The following is a 17,012-nucleotide window of genomic DNA, read 5'->3' as shown; positions in this document are numbered from 1 at the left end:
CTGGAAAAGGTATTGTTCATCACCAAACTGCTCTTGGATGGTTGGGAGAAGTTGCTCTCTCTCGGAGGACATTCTGGAACCATTCTTTATTCATGGCTGTGTTTTTAGCCAAGACTGTGAGAGAGCCGACTCTTTTGGCTGAGAAGCAACCCCACACATGAATGGTTTCAGGATGCTTTAGAGTTGGCATGAGACAAGACTGGTGGTAGCGCTCACTTCGTCTTCTCCGAACAAGCCGTTTTCCAGATGTCCCAAACAATCGGAAAGGGGATYCATCAGAGAAAATGACTTTACCYCAGTCCTCAGCAGTCCACTCCCTGTACCTTTTGCAGAATATCAGTCTGTCCCTGATGTTTTTCCTGGAGAGAAGTGGCTTCTTTGCTGCCCTTCTTGAGACCAGGCCTTGCTCCAAGAGCAATAGTAAATGTTACATAGAAACTTAAAATTGTAGGTGGGATAACGTCCAGCAACCACATGTATATAATTCATATTAAAAAAATGGAAGGCGGGAGACTCTTGGCTACTTATGCCCTTCTTCGTGTATCTGTAAGGATTGGCAAAGCAGGGCTAATGAGGCATCCAACTGTCTCACGAGAAACACTGCCATCGTGTGGTGTAACTCAGTATTACACCTCTGTTCAATACTTTTAATTCTGTTAATAGGGTGTTAAATCCCTGTAAATCAGGGGTCCCCAAACTACGGCCCGCAGGCCGAATCCGGCCCACCTCCACATTTGGTCCGGCCCCCTGAACAATACCAGAGAGCATTCAGATTTATTTTCATATATTGTATTTTCCGGTTTATATGTGGATTTTTCTTCAACCACCATGGGGCTCTTTAGCAGGAAGTGTGTCCTGTAAACTGTGGGTGTTTTGCTTTTGGGTGTTTTGGACTTTTAGGGAACTGCTTGACTTTTATGTTATTTAATCAGCACGGTTGTTTGCTAGCGGTAGAGCAGATGAACACACGTGTTTGTTATGAACGCCGCATTCCAGGTCGAGTTCTTCAAAGCAATGCCTGTAAGTAGCAGCTTATACTTCAAAACGAGCCTTTATGCTAACATGAGGAATTCATATGTTAAAGTTACTTTCCCTCAATGGAATATATACTAGTCAGTCCCAGTGACCGTTTAATTAACGGTTTTTGCCCATGTGCTTTCTCGGTAAAAATCAATTGAGAAATGCGCACCCTCCCACCCCCTGAACATTTTCAACCTTAAAAACCCAGTGCTATCCACACACAAGTTTTAAACAACGGTGACTCTGATGTCCTCTAAATGTGTCAGGCACAGAGCCTCCCAGTCTACAACCTCAAAATGACCCCAACAGCCTCATCAGTTTCCTGTGGTCACCGTCTCAGTTCCTTTAATTCTCAGGTTCCTTCTGAACAAGGGGGGGTTTATGCAAAGCAGAGTCAAAACAAGATTGTGATCTGACTTTCCAAGAGGAAGTCTGGCTTTGGGGAGGTGTGAGTACCTGACGTTTGCATAAAACAAATTCAACATTTTATTTCCTCTACTAGACCAGGTCACCAACCTTACATGTTGGGGTCACAGTTGTTTCCTCCTTTTGCTCGTTTTTTTCCATGATGGAGCAATGTTGTGATGAGTTCCTGAAAAAGAATTTTTAAACTTGCATGCTTTAATAAAAAGATCATGCCGAAAAGTTAAAAGGCTTGAAAGAATAATAAAAAAGGAGCAGATTAAATAAAATCTTTTCTGCACTGTAATTCTGTAAACAGCTCCAGACATGGATCCAACATGTTGAACACTGGCATGATTATGGAGCCGTTTATAGATTTCAGCCACAGGGAGAAGTAAATTCTGGAGAATGTGTTAATGAAGAGAATAGTCTTCAACTGTTACTTTAGTTTTCATTTCAATGGAAAGATGGACTATTGAATGTAATACCAAAACATTTGGTAGTGTGTCCATTCATTCCACAAACTGTTGGAATGAATGGATTCTTATCTTGTTTTATAAAATCTACTTCAGAAAATTCTTAGCATAACAACATGAATGTGATGAAGAATCACTTTGAAGATGGTTACAGAAAAACCAAACCAATAAAAAAAATATGGCAGTCAAAAACATGGCACCTCTTCAAAACAATAAAAATTATTTGACTACAGGCACATATATATGTATGGACTTATAGACATGTGTGTGTGAATGTGTGAATGAGTTACTTTTGTATTTATTGCATATTTGTTGTAATTTACAATATTATTTAACATTAGTTGTTGCATATTTATTATGCTTTAAACATTAATGGAAATCTACTTTTATGACAATGTTATTGATTGATATTTGCCATTAATAACTGTAAAAACTAAATTACATATTATATCACCACTTATGACAACATGGGACTTGGTGTTTGTATTTTTTAATAAATGCAAGTATGAAGACAGGATCTTATCTGGTTTTGAGGGTTAAAAAGACAAATTGCTAGATGACGGGTTTAAAGTTTACATTGGAAATGGCCTTCTTTAGATATAAGTATAGGATAGTAAAATATGAAGAACAGCAAAAAAAAATAAAAAATCAACAAAAACGAACACAAGAAAATACAAAAAACTAGAAAAAATAAAACAGAAAAATTTATAAAAGTGTAAGACTTTATTATTGTTTCAACTTTTTTTTTGCACTGCTGGTATGTTTTATATTTAAAAAAAATTCAAACTTTGAAGGGAAATAGACGAACTGGGATGAATTGTTTACATCTGTGAGGTAATACGTCATGTGTTTAGCTAAATCCTATAAATAGAGGTTTGGTTTTTCCCAACACCAACTTTCCTCCTGTGAGAGTTAGAAATGATTTCTTTCATTAAACAGCTGTTACTTCCCCACCAGTGATTTGAATATCCAAATTATGACTTATTAAAATTTCAGTTCTATACCAGAGCTGTTAGAAGACGTCCTGCTGAAGAAAAACACTGTAACTCTACTGAGAACAGATTCAGTCTAAACAAAAAGAGAAGAAAAGGAACCAGATGTAAGTTACAACTGTGCTTTGTTTTAGTTTATTTACTACATATAAGCGTTAATTCTAAAATCATGTTTTGTCATGTATAGTGTGCCATATAGTTTTATTTGTGATTAAACATTAGGTTAAGCAGAGCATTTTCTGTCCAGTGGAGGGAGAGCTGCAGCTTTTCACTGTTTAAATGTTCTTCATCCAACAGAGACAAACTGCTGGAGGAAAATAATTCATCTGACAGCAAAGATGCAGTGGAGTCTGATTCTGCTCTTCCTGATGGGTAAGTTGATCTGAAACACAACTAGACTCTCTGGTTTCTGGAACATTAATGTTGGCTTCAGAAAACAAATACCTATTTAATATTCACACATAAAGTAAAATATTAACGCATAAAATGAAACTGATAAATTCTTAATTTGTAAGAGATGTGCTGGTTAAACTGCCACTACTAGTTAGTTCATACTGAAATGTGTTTATTTACAGCTCAGTGTTGTTTCATGGACTGTCAGCTCTATCAGTTTCACTACATTAATGAGAGTAAGACCTGGACTGAAGCTCAGCAGTACTGCAGAGAGAATCACACTGACCTGGTCACAGTGACTAACATGAAGGACATGAAGAGACTCATCAACATCTCAGCTGGAGATCAGAGTGAAGCTTGGATTGGTCTGTATGATCAAACACTTGGTAACAGAACATGGCGCTGGTCTCTGCCTGGAGTGGAGTTCAATGAAAGTGAGACAAACTGGTATAATGGAGAACCAAAGGATGGAAGGAACTGTGCACATATGCTTCTAAAAGTCAAATGGCTATCTATTGATTGTAGTTTCCCTTCATATTTCCTTTGTTATAATGGTAAGCTTAAAGTGTTTTTGAGATTTTATTCACACACACACACGCACACATATATATTTATATATTTCACATTAAATCAAAGCTCGTATTAATAAAGAGAACTTGAGATAAACAACTTCTTAGCTTTAGAGAAGAAAAGGGAAAAACAAAAATTATATTTATTTTTTTGTTTGGTAATGTGCTTGTCAGAATCTTTGGTTGCTTTGGATTTTTCAGGGTTTGATAATTGGTTCTTTTTAGTCATGTAAAATGAACAAACTGTGTTTACTTCACAGAAAGTGATACATCCCATAAATATCACTTGATTAAAGAGCAGAAGTCCTGGCTGGAAGCTCAGAGTTACTGCAGAGAGAATCACACAGACCTGATCAGTGGAACGAAGCAGCTACAGGATGAAGAAGTGAAGATGATGATGAACTCTGCAGACTTTGAAAAAGTATTCATTGGTCTGTTCAGAGACACCTGGAGGTGGTCAGATGGAAGCAGTTTCTCTTTCAGACACTGGAATCTGAAGTTTGACAATCATATAATCAACAGTGGTCAATGTGCCATGACTGTGTTTGATGATGGAGGCAGATGGAAGAATGAGAACTGTGATGAAAGAAAACCCTTCATCTGTTATGATGGTGAGATTTTAAGAACATATCAGTTTGCATCACATTAAACTCCACATTCTTAGTGAGATATCTTTAAAAAATATATAAACTTTACATTCAGGTTCATGCAGTTTAGCAAATAACAGTTGTGATTATGCGTATTAACATGTTTTATATTCAGTCGATTAGCGTTTCTTTCTTTTAGGCAGTTTTTAAACGTTTTTGCACAACTCTTATATTTTTATTCTTTATATTTCATACTTTCATGCCAGATAAATTGATCCTGATCAAAGAAGCGATGAACTGGCATGAGGCCTTAACCTACTGCAGAGAGAACCACCATGACCTGGTCACCATCACCAACATGGATGATCAGAGATCAGTTCAGCAGGAAGCCCAGTTTGCCTCGACTCCTTTTGTCTGGATTGGTCTGCGTTTCAACTGCAGTAGGAATGTTTGGTTCTGGGTTTGTGATAACTGGACCTGGAATGAACAAAATGACTGTAACATGTTTGGAGCCATGCAGGCAGGAGGAGAACATCGGTGGTTCCAAAGAAACGGCAGTGAGAGATTTAACTTCATCTGTTCCAAATATTAACTCTCTTCTCTCACTAACAGCTTTTTCCCACTTTGTGCTTCTTTTCATTAAGTTGATGGTTTATATAAATGTATAAAAGCACTAGAGTTTTAATTTTGGCAAGAAATTATACATAATACAAAATATTAAAAATGACTTCAGACTTTAAACAATTTTTAGGTGAAATATTTATTTTTTACTTACATTTTTTAAATTATCTTTTCTTTGTGGTGTTTTATGTATGCATGGATTTTTTTTCCGGAAAAATATGGAGTAGCTGTGAATGTTTACTCACCCCAAATGAAATATGATATTAAAGAAAACAAACAAACAAACAAAAAACACTTAATAAATCTTTAAAAAAAAACACAGAAGTCTTTGGTGTTAAGTTTGGCCTGTCAAGACATTTTGTTTTACATTTTTCTTACTTAATTGAACCTGTAGTGGAACATTTTAAGATTACCATATGATTATGAGTAAGACAATGCATAACAGTCTAATGATTCTTGTGTAATGCAGAAGCTCATGAAAATGTCTTCTGAAGCTACTTCTCGGGTCTTGGTATTACAATAAAGTTATTAAACTGTTTCTTCTATTTACCCTCATGACGTGTTTGACTCCCCTAGTGAAGAAGATGCATGTCTTTACTGTCTGTTCTGTAACCAAGTAGATTAACAAACTATGTGAATGGAGTGAAACCCTCCCTGTAAAACTGTACGCTGTGTTCTGCTCAAGGCTCTTTCTCCTGACTGCGATCAGTGAGCAGAGACCTCAAATAAATACTGATTAAGAATATATTCTTTCTCTGGTTCTTTGGGTTTTGAAACCGTTTTTTTTTTTCACTCTTTGTTAAAGAAAAATTTTCACAACAAACCCCTGGTTTACAGTTTGGGATGAGTCATACTTCTGTTCAACAGACTGAATGTCTGAAACGCAAATCAACACTTACTGACACAAAAGAATAACAAGCTGCATGTGTAACTGAGTTTCAAGCTCTAACTAAAGAGCAGAAAACCTCTTACAGAAAAAAAATTAATAAATCATTTTAAATGTGGAATACCTCAGCTAGTATAAAGCTCTGATGTCTTTAAGTTTTCCACTCATAATTTATTCATTTTTTCTTCTTGATAAGCTTTTGGGAGTATCTCAGTCTTATATTTAGTGGGTTTTGTGCTCTCAGGTAGGATGAAATGATGTGCAAACTTAACTAAAAATGTATTTAAACACAATTAAAAGTTTTGCCAAGACTCTTTGGGAACAACAAAGTCTTGCACTGATCGTTGAACGTGTGATGGTATATGGCTTGAGGAACTTATGTAAATGTGGTGGTTCTGATTAAACATTATATGAAATCAAAGAGAATTGTGAACAAAAGTTATTGTGAATGATGTTGAGTTTGGCAGTGGCAGAAGTGAGCGAAGACGTTCAAGTCTGTGTTTGCCACGTCTACAAATACTGACTAAGTTTGGAGCGAGGGGAATGTTTAAGACATTTGCTGGTCAAAGCCTCAACCCTGGTCCTCACTGCCCCCCTGTCCTGCATGTTTTAGGTATTTCTCTTCTGCCACACACCTGGATTGTATCTCTGGGTGATTAACAGGCTTCTGCAGTACTTGCTGGTGATGCAATCATTTGAATTAGCTGTTCTGGAATAGAGGCACATCTAAAACATGCAGAGCAGGGGGGCAGTGAGGACCAGGGTTGAGAAACACTGTTACAGTCTGTTACAACGCACACAATTTCCGATAAGTTTATCTGAGCTGACCCAATCAGGGGTGTCAAACTCCAGTCCTCAAGGGCCGCTGTCCTGCAGGTTTTAGATGTGCCACAGGTACAAAACACTGGAATGAAATGGCTTAATTACCTCCTTCTTTTTTAGATAAGTTCTCCAGAACCTTGCTAATGACCTAATTATTCTATTCAGCTGTGGTGCAGCAGAGGCACATATAAAAGTTGCATCACAGCGGCCCTCGAGGACTGGAGTTTGACACCTGTGCATTACGTTCTTCATGGCCAAATGTTAGCGATTGGCTAAACAATCTGATCTAGTTTCTTAAAAAATCAACAGAGTTCAGCTGAGGATCCAGTTCCTCTGAACGAAGCAAAGCGAAGAACAAGAGGCTGGCTTTTACCAGGCTGGAATATTCCAAGACTGTTATACAGAGTACAGCAAAAATCATTTCGTGAAGGTGAGGGAACTGACCTGTGCTTTCATACCCAAACGCAGGGATGTGATGACCAGTGTTTGTGTATACTTATTTGATTCCCCACTGAGTTTTGAACAATAGTTAAACAGTCTATTGTTTTTCTGCTAGCTTCATTTCAACAGTGACAGATGGAATATCAAAAAGAAAATCTAGAAAATTAAATACTTAAATCAAAAATAATCTGTATTTTATTGAAAGAAATAAGTACTTGATCCCCGAGCATTCATGACTAATGTTGGCTCCCACAGACCTCTGACATGCCCTAACCTCAGTGAAGTAGTTACCTGCATGAGAAACACCTGTCCCAAATTGTCACCTGTATAAAAGGCCACCTGCCAACATAAACAGTAGTAGTGAATAGCAGCTCACTACTACTGTTTATATGCAGTGAGTTTTATCTTCACTACATACAAGCATGTCTATGAAACTACAAAAGCCAGTTCCATTGCTTCATAAGGCAAACTTACCACTTCCATTACGGTGAACTAGCAGGCGTATCGCAGCGAGGGGACAGCCAACGTCAGGCCGTTTCTCTAAACTGCCCAAATATCGATACTGAATCTTCCCCCAGAACTGATGTGTTGAATAAAAACAATTATTTCATACAACTGAAAACAACCCAGGTAGCATTTAACGTTCAGATATCCTCTGAACATTGTCATGAATGTTTGCAGACAACGTTCTCCAAAATGAAACGCCATTAAACGTTCAGCAGACTTTCAGCAAACAGTTGTAGTACGTTACAATAAAATGATATATAGTTCTGCAAGGCCTGTGGAAATACTAATATGGCAGCAATTTTTATTGGAATAAACGGCTGTCTTTCATTTGGGAGATTAATCCAATTTTGTAATAAAACTGGAAAATTGATTACAACTACACCTAAACATTTGGAAAATAATTAATTTTACAGTATTAACATTAAAGACTACCAAGACAAAATATGATTAAAAGGGTCACATTTATTCTACTATATGTACAAAAAGAGATTTAATAAAATGGTGCACTATCAATTTTAATAGAGAAAAGACATTCACAATAATAAATCAAGGCAAAAAAATATATAATTTTAAGAGATATTTAAAAGAGAGCTGATATTATGAATGTTGACACACTCAAAAAATTGTTTTGGTGATGAATGGGGTTTGGTACAAAACAGAAGGAAAAAAATAAAGAAGGTTGTTCAGTCTTCTAAAAAAATATTCTACTTTACAAAACCTCGTCCTCACTGGCACCGTCATGTACCACGGCTGCTGACGTAGCACGATTGTCTTTGCGACTCTTTGAGTGTTTCAACCAGTTTCCCACCACAGCCTGGATTTCTGTACGTTAAGAGTTTCTGATCCCTGGTTCTTTCGTACAGCCCCTGAAAAATAGATATTCAAAGTTTTTTTTAAATATTTTTTTTAAACAGAGAAATGTTCATTATCAAGAAATATATGATCACATAATGACACAGGTGTGCGGGACAAGATAGCAGAAGCTGTAGTGTCACTCTACACAGGATGTCTTGAGAACCAAATCTTGCACAATTGTTTAGGTTGAAAAGTTAACAGCAACTGCTTGGAGGTGGACAGACTTCTTTTCCCCTTCCTTCCCTGGCAGCTATAATACTCTGCTAGAAGGTTCAAGAGGAAAATGTGATACACTATAGCTCTCGAGTCTTTTCCTCAAATGACAGCAATGGCATCTACTTAAAAAAAGTAACACAACGAACATAATCAATGTTCACACAGTACTGCACTGGACAGAAGATCACTGGGAAGAGAGAGGCTAAGTTTTCAAAGTATTATATATACCAATTTTTTTCTAACAGCTCCTGACTCCTTTGGGTCAGGACTTCCAACACTTCTGGTGTGGAGGCTGGAAGGCTGAACTCATTCAGTGTGTCCATTTCTTCAGAAGAATTAGTGGGAGTCTTTCAGGTGAGAATTGCTTGCAACTGTCGGGTTTTGTTATCGTGGGGGAACGCAGGTCAGATGAGTCAAGTGTGAAAGCGTAAGTAACAACTTTTATTTTCAGGTCTGGCACCTTTCCAGACAATAAAACACAGCTATAACTACTGAGAACACAATAAGTGCGAACAGAGGATACCACAAGAAACAAAACACAGGAGAACTTAAATATACTGGGAACTACACAGTCATGAACTCAAAACAGGTGCGAATAATAATGTCCAGGTGGCGGGGATGATTCAAAAACCCTTACTCTCATTTACATATAATTCTGTCTCGTTCAAGGTGTCATATCTTGAACTAATAAAATCCAAAAATTTAACATCTTAGTAAATTTACCTGATAAAGTTCTCGATTGAGGGGAGTTAGTCGCTAAAGCCACCGGATGCATTGTACACTCCCAGTTGAAGTGGAAATCATTCCCGAGCAAATTAATCTCCAAAAGTTGAATGATTTCCTTATCTGGTCTCCCTTCATCCGGATTCTTCCAAAAGACATTCCGAATCGCATTTATACCCTCTTCAGTATCAATATTTGTGTATTAGCTGTCGATGTCGAACAGCGTGGAATGTTAAGGAATCTGGATGTTTTCGATTATGTTAATAAAATGATATGCATTTTCAGAGCCGCTTTCAATCCCAGTTGATAAGGGATTTAAATGTCTGCAGGTTTGATAACAACTTAGTCGTTCTCATTTAATTGCTAATGTTGAAAATTCAACTTCACTCAAATTGGGCTCTAATTTCTGCTTTAAAATTTGGATTAAAAAACTCTGTGGTCTTTCCTGATCAGAATTTCGGTTTCAGGAGGAAACCTGACCAGATGGATTTCTTGGTGAAAAGCTGAGGTTTTCGGTTGGGATTAGCCTTAAAAAAAAAGGTCCAATTTGATCCTCCTATGATACTTTTGAAAGTCATATCTGCTTTCTAGCTTTGCCTGCCTGTTTGTGTTGGAAGGGGCAAAAGTCAGACCTCCGGTTCCTTCTGGCTTGTGGGGATCTTAATTTTTTGGCACACTATGCCAATGGGCCAGGATGGCAGCAGTGGTGGAGGAGGTCCAATGGATCCCGTCTCACTCGGTTTCAAAGCCCTCAGAAAGGGCAAGAATATGCTCAGCGCGGGAACGGATGCAGCTATTGAGGTGTCGTAACATCACCGGTGGGAGAGGAGTGGACCAAAGTTGACCTCCAGTATCTGGGCCCCTGGGAACAGATATGAAGGCGATCTGAATGGTGGCCTTGAGCTCTGCGTTGAGCTCTTTCTCACCTGTTGTTGATCCCGAAGGACAGGATAACTTCTCCACCAGGCACCTGATGTGAGCCTTGATGAGCAGGGCATCGTCGTCCCTCCACTTGGTCATGGGGTATCCGTCGATCTGCAGGTCGGTGGTGTCGAAGGTCGGGATCCTGGTCACGTTGGAGTCACCAAGAATAACCCACTTCTTGGTGACCGTGAGGCTCCAATAAGCCAGCTTATTTGGACACACTGCAGACCTTTCACCTTTAAATGTGTTTCTGCAAACTAAAAATATATGCGTTGCAACTTAAAAATCCCATTGATTTCAAAACATTGTGTTTGTTCTTTGTAGCTTCAAAATAAAGACCCTACAACTGCTGTAGTCCTGCTGCAGCCTATACGGCATACTGAAGGCACTACAGGTTCTCAGGCTGGCAGCTTTTGCTTTCAGGAAATTTCTGTGCAGTTGCACAAGTATTTAATTTCAGGACATTGTAAAAACAATAAAAAATGCTTACGGACTGTCTAAGACATGAATCACATCACCTTCAGTTTTGGAGAAGCTTTCTCTCGTAACTTTTCTCATGCCTGATGGGGTCTATCACAAAGAGCTCATGGTGATCCATCTCGACAATCTGGCGTGTACTGGGAGCAGCCTTTCACCTTCTCGCTTGAGCAGAAACCATCAACTGCCTTCTCTCCCACATTGCCTCTTGTATATGGCTTCAGATGATTGAAGCTGTACTTAGTCTTAAGGATAATTCCCATCATTGTTTTTAACACAACGGTGTTCCATGTGAGTTGATGGATAACATGAGGTCCAGAAAAGTCTGTCTCCATCCTGGCACCTTTCCCATTTCTTTTTCTGATGGTGTGTCCCTTACAAATTGGCTGTATTCCTCAGGTAGGACTACCGAAGACAGCTATATTGTAAAAACAGACACATTTACATTCTAAACATTACTGTCAAAAGATTATAAGTGATCAAACTTTGTAGTGAAGAAATAAACAATGTATAATGTAGGGAGGTATTATGTATTTTCCAGGTACATGTTGTATACCAAAATCACCAAAGCTTTAAAGAAGGCATTGTGTCTTCAAGAAGCTCCTGGTCTTTCAGACACGTCTCCATAACCCTCTTAAGACCATAATTGTAACTGGTCCGCCTGGCATTTTTTTGATTTTATGGCTGTAAAATTTTCAAAAAATGTGCAATGAGTCTGAATTTTTGCTTTTTTCCCAGAACATCCTCAGCTTTCAGTATTTGATCGTTATTTAACATTTCTGTCTATTAAAAATTGTGAAACAGTTTAAAGAGAAAAAAAACTAAAATCGGAATTTTCAGGTTTATTACTGAACAAAAACTTCGAGATGATGTTTCAGATGAACAATTTTAACTTTCAACTATATTACATAAATGCAGAGAAAACTGAAGCCTGGCCTCCAATTTACAAGATTTTATGCCTGTTTTTTAAATTATTATTTCAGGCGTTTTTATTTTTTGTGGAAGGCTCTAAAGCAGTTCCTCTCCAGCTGCACACAGAGTCCCACTCTGCCCACCTCACATTCCCATGGGGTGCTTCTTTTGCACACAGTGCACTGTCGTCACCCCATGCTGGCTCTCTGGGCTTTTCCTGCTTTTGGCTGGTGGCAACAGGGAAGTGGTCTTCAGAGGGGTGATGTTCAGACATGCTGTGAAGTGGAACGCAGAAAAGAGATGCAGCAACCTCCTCCTGAAATTGCTGTCGTGTTTTCGGCTTTTGGTGCCCACTGGCACACAGCTTCTTGTGGAGGATGAAGCTGTTGGTGACAGCAATGTCCAGAAAGTGCTGGAAAACAGTTACTGGCCACCTCTTGGTTCGTCGTTTGGTGGAGTTTGTTCCCAGCATTTGGTCGGAAGTGTCGACCCCTCCCATATATTTATTATACTCCCCCACAGCTGTTGGTCTGGGGACAGGGAGCTTCTGGTGTTTCCCATCCTCTGTCTTCTCCCAGCGGAGCACTGTCTCCCCTTTGTAAACTGGATGGCCATACAGATGGAAACTTCTCTTGTATCCATCCACTTTACAAAGAGAAGGTCGTGCTCCCTGATCCATCGAATGGAACCCCTCGGTGACCTTCTGTGCAGGGCATTTTCTGTGGCCGTAGGAACACCAACCCTCCCTTTGCCGGTAAGTGCCACAAGCCCCAAATCCTTGCTGACCCAGGAAGCAGAAGAGTCAGGTATGGTTTTGATGAGGGAATGACATTTTAACATGATGTAAAACACAAAAAGAGAAATGTAAATACTACCACACTTACCCTTAATAGATTAATACACAGGAATATCCATACAATAGTATTCCAAACTTCTGGAATATTTTTATACTGGCATTTTCGACTGGAATCCTACCAGCATTTTGACTGGCGCTTCTGATGGAAACCTAGCCTCTCTTCTACACATTAGGAAAAACGGCGAGTATTTTGTGGTGGTGTGGGGTTTAGACCACAAGGAAAACAAGTGGCTTCAAGGAACCTGTCCCAGTCATCCTACCTTTCATTATTGAGTTCTCTAGAAAGAACAGTTTCACACATGTCCAAAAGAAACACTCCAATTTCCAAAAAAGTGATATGCAAGTGATATGTTGATTCAGAGAAACATGTTTCAATGGTAAGCAACAATGAAAAATATGTACATTTTGTAATTACTTTCTTACCATTTAATGCCATCAGTTTTCTCATCTAACCTGTTTGTGGATGGTAGGCCATCCACAAAAAGTCATTTATGTCATAACAGACATAACAGATGACTTGTTGCTCCTCTGTATCGACAGTAACTCAGTCTACTGTTGTTGATCTAAAAGAACAATGATGCACACTATAATTACCTTTCTCATGTAATTCTGTGAAGTTTCATTGAAATATACGTTGTATTAAATGTGGCTTACTCTGGTCTGTGAGAATTCGCTCAGGACAGCCGTGGCAGTAAAAGATGGACTTCCTCATCGGTCAAACTCTTTATAGGGAAAGCCTCCACGGATTTAGAAAAATGATCAGTGGCTGTCAGGATGTACCGATTGCCAGAAGATGTCAGGGCCATGGGACCTGTCCGATCAGCTCCTGTTGGTGATGATTACACTGTTATGAGCAACAATATCATAGAAGTAATAAACTTGAGGAATTTCAATGGATGGTAACCTTAATGCATTCTAGTTCTCTGGCTGCTTTGGATGGAGGTCCAACTCTTTGGCACTTGTCACATTCAGACACCTTGAAAATACTCTTTTTCAGTTTGGACCTTAAAGATATTGCTAATAATGTTGTTATGTACCCATTTCTCAATATCTGATGTCTTTCCAGGCCAATAGAACCAGGATTTTCATGGCCCTGTGTGTTTTCACAATGCATTTGCATTTAATAAAGACTGCCATACAACTTATACATGCATAAAAAATGGATTCAGCATTCTCACTTATTAAGATGCTGTTTCTCTTCATCAGTGAGAATGCATTAAGCAATTTTAGCAACTTGTATATAAAAAATGTCAGCTTCTTCTGCAAATGTGTGCTATATCTTTTGCAAAATTCAGCTATGGTACTTTTTGAAATATGTACGTTTTTATGCAAATTTCAGCCCTGTTGAAATGCATTGAAATACTTTGAAATTCCACAAAAAAAATTCAGCTCTTTGACAGCCTACTACTTCTGCCTACTTCAACATAGAAACTCCATTCAACTTTTAAACAAGTCACAAGACTTTAAACAATATTCAAATGATTTTGAAAAATGGTTAATGCTTGTTGATCAACAAAATGATTGTTGATCAACAAAATGATGCCGTCCATACATATTTAACTCTACAGAAATAATTTACGCATCAAAATGTAGCCACACGTGTTCACTTTAAGGAACTATTACTTTCATTGCAGGTCTTATGGTTTCGGTCAAACATTTCTGGAGCACAGATATGCCACACCTTCCCCCATTTCTTCAATGCGTTTCTCTCTTGTGCTCCGTTTCGATAAATGTGTCAGCATTCTTCTTGTCTTCCTGTATTTAAATCCCTTTTGCTTTTACTGTCTTCAGATGTCTTCTGCTTTTATTGTTTTCATGGGTGTGAAGACAATTAAAGCTCAAGTGTCTTCACGCCAGTTGGACGGAGAAGCTCAATTCGAGAGGTTGAGTGAAAGCTTATTGGGGTGCAAACACTAAATTTGGTAACACTTTTATGTGAAGGGGTGAGAATAAGACTGACATAACACTGTCATAAATATGAAAATACCTGTCATGAACATGAAGTCTTTGTGAATGTTCATCACTGTTATTAGGTGTCATAAATAAGTAACACTTCATGCAAAGTTGCTTTAAAAGATGCATTAAAAGTGCCTACTTTGCCTTAAAGTGTCATTATTTATCAAATAATGCTAAGTTGGAGCATTTATTGCAACTTTTAAAGCAACTCTGCATTAAAAGTCATTATATATTTGACACCTAATAACAACAGTCAAATATTTATAAAGAATTCATGTTTGATATATATATAATACATGTTATAATAGGTGACATAAGGTGTTATGACATAACATATCTGTTACATCATACAGTCAAGCAACTGTTATGTTATGACATAACATATCTGTTACATCATACAGTCAAGCAACTGTTATGTTATGTCATAACATCTGTTACATTACAAGTCAATTGTTATGTCATGACACCTGTTATGACAAAACACCTTTTAGGAAATAACTGGTGCTATGTCATAACAGATGACTTATGTCAGCTGTTATGACAAAACAGGTGAATTGTTATGTCATAACATAACACTTGTTACAACATAACGTGCAACACATGATCGATGTAACAGGTGTTATATAACCCCTGTTACATACGTCATAACACCTGTTACATTACAACAGGTGTTATGACACATGTAACACCTGTTATGACATAACAGACGTATGTCTGTTATGTCAAATACAAACGTATGTCATCTGTTATGTCATATGACATAACAGTCAAGCAATTGTTATGTCACATCATGACATCTGTTATGTCATATGACATAACAGGTGTCATGATATGAAATAACACAGGACGAAAAATTTGATTTTTGTCAGCTATTGACACCTTGTTCTGCGCATGGAGATTGAGGGCTTTCGGCAAGAGGTTTTTGTCAGTCAAACACAGCCAAAAATGGTCAAAAATGCTGTGTGTCCGTGTTCCCCTATCACCCCGCTCCCCTTGTGCCTATCAGAGGTTTTCATATTTAAATGAAGTTGCTGAGTGCCATGCAAATGCAAATCAACTGTTGAGCACCACCTTTTGACTCTTATTCATTTTTTAGCTAATCTTTTTTAATTTCTGCTCACCATAAAGAAGTATGTTTGGAAAAAACAATCTTATCCATTAAAATATATATTACATCTGTGTTAGGAGCACTGAAAGACTTTGTTTTGGTTGAATTGATTATAAAAAATAAGAATATGCATGATTACATACAATAGACTTGTGAAACGTGATCTTACTTTGACATTCCTCCTATCTGAAGATTTATCTTGTGATGGGAGGAATTGCACAACTTAATCAAAAATGATAATAAAAAAACATGCTCCAGAGTGGTAGATTGTACATAAAGTATTTTTGTGAATAATATTCAAACTAATGTTAATGTTCACTGATTGCTTTAAAGTCCCAGAGTCATGCTATATTGGAGTGGTAGTGGTCACTCCACAACACAATACAGAGCTTAAGAAACTACAGATTTTTCAGTATTCAGTTGCTTAACTCTCAAGTTAAAATTGAAGAACAAAATGGTAGAAAAGTTGTGATACCTTCTGATAAAGTATAAACATTTGTGTTTTTTTTTTTAAAGTTTTGTTAGTTAAGCATTAAATATAACTCACGGATTGTGAATCATATTCTGTATAAACTAAAAAGGAGACAGCTCAAAGTAGAATTGAGTAAATAAACATAATTGCTCAAAACATTTTAATAATAAAAATAAAATATACTGTCACGTAACTTTTGAAAAAATAACTTTTAGAATGTATTTTTTTCTGTCAACTTTCATTTAACACTCCAGTCCAGTTGGTGGCAGTAATGCGCTTTCATAGTCGGTCAAGCAGMCGCCATTAAACTCCAGAGGAAGATTTGCACTGGTGGTAACGAGTGCTAACTGCTAAACCCAACATGAACGAAAATACCCGTGCGTTGTGTGAAATGGTGGAAAAAGTCCTATTTCACAAAGTTACCTTTTCAGTATCGTTTTGATATTAAGCAATGATCCGGCGGAAAACAACAGATGACTCCACGGCGGTCCAACAAGACCGAACTCACGGTGAGAAAGCTTTTATAAATAACACTGTTGCGAGGCCAGTTGCTTTGTTTGTTTCCTACAGAAAGCGGTCTGTCGTTTTCTTAATGCCGAAACAAGTGTAGGGTGAGATTTTGTATTGCGATCTCKATTACATGTGATGTTCTGAACTCTTAAAAATACTCGCATCTTCTTTGATTTTTTTCAGACCTGAAAAATGGCCAAGCCGTACCAGCCAGACCTCAGACCACGGTTACCATTGACCTCATGTCTGATGAAGAGGATGGCGTCTTCGAGGGTGTATCGGGCTGG

General features: G+C 37.9%; 1 protein-coding gene across 1 annotated transcript; it reads left to right on the top strand.

Moving 5' to 3' along the window:
* Positions 1-3,153: 3,153 nt before the first annotated feature.
* Positions 3,154-5,031, top strand: LOC103480299 (C-type mannose receptor 2-like). Its single transcript, XM_017310322.1, has 4 exons — positions 3,154-3,262; positions 3,466-3,837; positions 4,113-4,463; positions 4,706-5,031. The coding sequence occupies exons 1-4, from the start codon at positions 3,229-3,231 to the stop codon at positions 5,029-5,031; spliced, it is 1,083 nt and encodes a 360-aa protein (XP_017165811.1). The 5' UTR covers positions 3,154-3,228.
* Positions 5,032-17,012: the final 11,981 nt, after the last annotated feature.

This window comes from Poecilia reticulata, linkage group LG18 (genome assembly GCF_000633615.1).
Source record: "Poecilia reticulata strain Guanapo linkage group LG18, Guppy_female_1.0+MT, whole genome shotgun sequence".
In the NCBI taxonomy this organism is placed as follows: Eukaryota; Metazoa; Chordata; class Actinopteri; order Cyprinodontiformes; family Poeciliidae; genus Poecilia; species Poecilia reticulata.
The sequence above is the reverse complement of the archived record's forward strand: the minus strand, read 5'-3'. Positions and strand labels throughout refer to the sequence as shown.